Source organism: Brassica oleracea, chromosome C4 (assembly GCF_000695525.1).
Source record: "Brassica oleracea var. oleracea cultivar TO1000 chromosome C4, BOL, whole genome shotgun sequence".
NCBI lineage: Eukaryota > Viridiplantae > Streptophyta > Magnoliopsida > Brassicales > Brassicaceae > Brassica > Brassica oleracea.
Genome location: NC_027751.1, coordinates 36,232,492 through 36,237,545, shown reverse-complemented (window position 1 = coordinate 36,237,545; position 5,054 = coordinate 36,232,492). Strand labels below are relative to the sequence as shown.

At 37.9% G+C, this 5,054-nt stretch overlaps 1 protein-coding gene across 1 annotated transcript; it reads right to left on the bottom strand.

Moving 5' to 3' along the window:
* Positions 1-1,163: 1,163 nt before the first annotated feature.
* LOC106337138 (tryptophan synthase beta chain 2-like) lies at positions 1,164-3,642 on the bottom strand. The gene is made up of 6 exons (XM_013776187.1): positions 3,360-3,642; positions 2,893-3,217; positions 2,500-2,716; positions 1,879-2,416; positions 1,642-1,740; positions 1,164-1,532 (listed from the first exon to the last, which is right to left on the bottom strand). The coding sequence occupies exons 1-6, from the start codon at positions 3,430-3,432 to the stop codon at positions 1,279-1,281; spliced, it is 1,506 nt and encodes a 501-aa protein (XP_013631641.1). The 5' UTR covers positions 3,433-3,642; the 3' UTR covers positions 1,164-1,278.
* Between the last annotated feature and the right edge of the window lie 1,412 nt (positions 3,643-5,054).

The window sequence follows — 5,054 nt, the reverse complement described above, 5'->3', positions numbered from 1 at the left end:
ACGAACGATAATAAACTTCTGAAGACATGATTTTCACGGAATTGTTATGACTAAAGAGAATGAAGAGAGAATGAAGTGTGAATGAGTTGAATGAGGAGGGTTGTATTTATAGGAAATTGCTTACGGTCCTCCGACGATTTTCCGACGAAATTCCGACGGATACCGACGACCCTTGTGTCGTCGGAAAATTCCGACGACCCTTGTGTCGTCGGAAAATTCCGACGACCCTTGTGTCGTCGGAAAATTCCGACGACCCTTGTGTCGTCGGAAAATTCCGACGACCCTTGTGTCGTCGGAAAATTCCGACGACCCTTGTGTCGTCGGAAAATTCCGACGACCCTTGTGTCGTCGGAAAATTCCGACGACCCTTGTGTCGTCGGAATCGGAATGTCGTCGAAAAGTCGTCGGAAAATTCCGACGACCCTTGTGTCGTCGGAAAATTCCGACGACCCTTGTGTCGTCGGAATTCCGTCGGAAATGGCCGACGGAATTCCGACGACTTCATTTTTTTGGATTTGGTCGAAAATTGGTCAGTAATCCGTCACAAATGTCCGACGACATTGATGTCCGTCGGAACCTCCGTCGGAATTCGGCGTGTTTTCTTGTAGTGAACCTCCAAGAAACAAGTAACTCTCCATGAACCGGATTGTCCATCTCTTCCTTATATCTTTCTGCTAATGGTCGTTCTTCTTCTGATTCTATCTCCAAATTCTCAAGCAAGATCATCACCTTCTTGTTCGAACATTCATTGGCATAGTGGCAAATTCCGTGACACTCAAAACACTTCATATCTCTAGACCGATTCACTGGTCCTAGCCTTTTTTATCTCTGCCAACTCCGTAAGTTTTTGGTTCTTCTTTCGGTTTGGCAAAGTTATTTTCTTCTTTTGCGTAGGATGGCTTAGAGGATGAACGTATGGGTTTCGAGGAAACATTTTTCTTTCATTCTGCTGATCAATAAGGATATTTTTGTGTAGCAATTCATCCATGTCATCATAATTCTGCATTTCTAGACGATCTTGAATGTCTCTATTAAGACCAGCCTGAAAACAAGCCATGGTTGCTCCAAAATCTTCATCAAAAGTGTAGTGATTCAAAGGTATATTGGACAATCATCATCTTAAAAGTGTGTGGTAATTTGTGGTCTGTCCGGTGATGAAAAAGAAAAGAAAAGACTGTGTCCATTATTAAAATTCCTGTTTCACTCTTTATTCGAAAGGCCATGAAATTGGCCCAACTTATTTCACGTCTGTTTCGGAACATGGGGCATAATTTGGAGCTAAACAACATGAGGAACCTTAGACAAAGACTCTCGAATCCTCTCTTCGCTAAATGATAAATCTATCAATTCGCCTCTTAAATACTTGTCGTAAGAAGTAAGGTCAAAGTGGCCATGTCCACACATCGCCATTAGTATCACTTTTGCTTCTCCTGTTTCTTTGCATCGGAGAGCTTCTCTTATGGTTGCAGCAATGGCATGAGTCGGTTCTGGCGCAGGTATTATCCCTTCTGTTCTCGCGAACTGAATAGCCCCTGCAAGAAAATTCAACGGTAAAGTTGGGATTTACATTTCATTGCAAAATATAAAAGGGAGTAAGTTAGTAAACCTAAATTGAGAAATTGTGGTTAGACTAAGAACTACCTTGGAAACACTCAGTTTGAGGAATTGAGATTGCTTCCATGAAACCTTGTTCATAAACATGTGAGATCAATGGGGCCATCCCATGGTACCGTAATCCACCTGTTAAAAACCATAGATAACAAATTAGCCGAAAGTAAGACCAAGAATCAAGAATTCAAGAAATCAAGAATCAGTGAGCTGGAGAAGCCTTCCACTTCAGTATGTCTAAGATTTTGGATTTTAAGGTTTATTTGTTACCAGAATGGATAGGATCAGGAATGAAGTCATGCCCTAAAGTATGCATCTTCATCAAAGGAGTCAATCCAGCAGTATCGCCAAAATCATAAGCATAAACTCCTTTGGTCAAGGAAGGACAAGCTGAGGGCTCAACAGCTCTTATAACAGGGTTGATTTTGCCTTTGAGTTTCTCCCGGATATACGGAAAACTCAAACCAGCAAAATTTGATCCTCCACCAGTACATCCTATGATCACATCAGGCGTTTCGCCAAAATCTTCCATCTGCTTTATGCATTCTTCTCCAATAACCGTCTGGTGTAACAACACATGGTTCAATACACTCCCTAAGCAGTATTTTGTATCCTCGTTTCTTGCTGCCACTTCAACAGCTTCTGATATTGCAATGCCTAAACTTCCCGGGCTTGATGGATCGACCTGAAGGATTCTTCTACCTGCTTCAGTGAGATCCGATGGTGACGGATGAACCTTTGCCCCCCAAGTTTGCATCATTAGCCTGCGATATGGCTTTTGATGGTATGAATTGGCCACCTGCCACACCTATAGCGTAAAAGAAACAAGTACTTAACAAGTAGGACTAAATTTTCAAGATATCACGGCAAGAATCAAATATTTTTTTTTACTTCACAATTAAGTCCAAATAGACTAGAAGCAAAGGCTAAAGAACTGCCCCACTGGCCAGCACCGGTTTCCGTTACAAGGTTCTTGACACCTTCTTTAGCATTGTAATAAGCTTGTGGAACTGCTGAGTTTGGTTTGTGTGAACCAGCTGGGCTACCACCTTCATACTTGAAGTATATCCTTGCAGGTGTCTGGAGAAGCTTCTCCAATCTCTTTGCTCTAAAATTAAAGGAAGAAACGTCATCTAAACTGATAGACTCAGATTTTTTAAATTATAAAAAAAAAGAGGAACAAATCCTCTGTATTTGTTTCCATCCTTATACTATTCTAATTTATTCATATATCACATTCAAGTATAATCAAAAGCAAAAGAAGAAGAAAAAGGGATCAAGAACCTGATTAGAGGAGTTGGACGCCAAAGCTTATAGATTTCAAGAACTTCCTCGGGTATATCGATAAACCTCTCTAGTGTTGCTTCTTGTTTAATTATCTCATTAGGGAAAAGATGAGCTAAATCCTCTGGTTTAATGGGTTCGAAAGTCTTGGGATGCAATGGTGGAGGAGGCTTAACAGAGAGATCAGAAACAATATTGTACCATTGACTTGGAATTTCAACAGATGAGCTATGGTTAGATCTAAAAGCTGCGTTTGCTCTTAAGCTAAATCCATTTGAAACTCTTGTTGGGTGTTTTGACTTTCTTTTCAGAGTTGAGTCATCACCTAATCAAATCAAATCAAAATATCCCTATATATCAGAAGATGAACTTTGAAGTTGAGATTCAACAACAATCTAGTCCCATAAAAACAACAAGAAATCCTTTTGACAAACGAGTTCATATTAAAAGTACAAATGTACAATTACCTGTGAAGAAAAGTTTAGCTGAGGCTGACTTGGTGAATGGGTTTGGACGAGGCAGAAGCAATTGAGCGGCCATTTCTTGCAACTCTTATCAGTTTCAGAAGATAAGAAAGAAAATCTTGAGCTGTGAAGACTGAGAGTGAGAGAAAATCTCATAGAACGGTGGAGCATTTAAAGAAGACTTCCCGGCACCCAACTACATCTCACTATTTGAATACTAATTTGTTTCATCTTCTTTTGTCTTTTACATCTTTTTCTTTACTTTGGTTTGTTGTAAAACGTGAAAAAGAAGATGTCAACAAAAGCTGCACGATCATTGAAATGATAGCCTGAAAGAAATTTGAATGGAGTACACAGTCACTGTGTATGCATAGTAAATTCTACCTTTTTTTTTTTCTTTCCATATAAACGATGTTTCGCTCAATTGTAAACACAACATGTCTCTTTCTTCTTATAACCCATTCTCTTTTATTATCAGTGTTATCTTTTTCCTACGAGTATAAAATTTTACTTTTATTTAAATTCCTCAATACTATAAAATTATAAGTTATTTTATAACACGTTATCAGCACGATCACTCTGCGATTCGATAAAATTTATTTGTATCATTTATACCCTGCTATAATGGTCGGTATACCGCCTCTACTATTATTTGTATCATATTATAATGGCCGGAATATTACCTATATTATTTATTAGTAATTTAATTAATTTATTGATCGGCCGAGCTGCCTTATATTCTATTTATTGTTAATTGGTCGGCCGAGCCGCCTTATATTCTATTTATTGTTAATTGGTCGGCCGAACCGCCGTATAATTTATTTATTACTCTGCATTGACTGGCAGAGCCGTCGCATGATTTGTTGTCATATGATAAATATTCTATTGCCATAATTTTTACATTTATTAATTTTTATCAAATTTTATAGATTTGATTGACTGTTTAATATGATATTTTCAGACTGATTTTTGGTGCACTCGATTTAATCCTAACGGTCACAAAGAAAAATTTCAAAAATCTTCCCCTTTTCAAACAGCTATGAACAGTATTTTTTATCTATAAATACACTCATACTTTACTCATTTACTTCATCCAAAACATTTCATCTTCTCTCAAATATTTTCAAATCGCTCCATTCCGGTTTTTCATTGCAAGAAAGATGATTCGCATATTTTTGGTCTTATGTGCAATTTTTATTTTTGCTTCTATGTACGGTCTTTTTATTGGAGAATTTGCTCCTGAAGAATTTACGCTTAATGTCGGTTTACTTTTCTATGCATTGTTTCTCCTTGTAATTGCATGTATTATTAATATAAATGGTTCATTTTAAAATTACAAAATTCTAATAAAATATATTATTTTGTGTTTTAGAAATACAAATGGCAAACATCGAGAAACTCCAGTTCCTGGCTCTGAAAATAACTGGCGAAAATTACGTCGGATGGGTCACAAACGTGAAACCATATATAGTGATGAAAAAGATAACCGAAACAATTGTTATCGGTAACAAATCGCCACCCGAGCATATAGCCGAAGCGATAATCTTTCTGAAGAAGCATTTAGATGAAAATCTAGCGCACGACTATGCAAGCATAGAAGACCCAGCTGAACTGTGGCAAGGTTTTAAAGAAAGGTTCGATAACCAGAGACAAATCAACCTCCCTCACGCTCTAGAAGAGTGGAAAAGTCTGAGGTTT

Coding starts and splice junctions, on each gene's coding strand:
- LOC106337138 (XM_013776187.1), bottom strand. CDS start 3,432: ATGGCCGCTCAATTGCTTCTGCCTCGTCCAAACCCATTCACCAAGTCA. Junction 2,717..2,892: donor CGTCCAACTCCTCTAATCAG/GTTCTTGATCCC, acceptor CTTTAATTTTAG/AGCAAAGAGATTGGAGAAGC. Junction 2,417..2,499: donor TATTTGGACTTAATTGTGAA/GTAAAAAAAAAT, acceptor TTTACGCTATAG/GTGTGGCAGGTGGCCAATTC.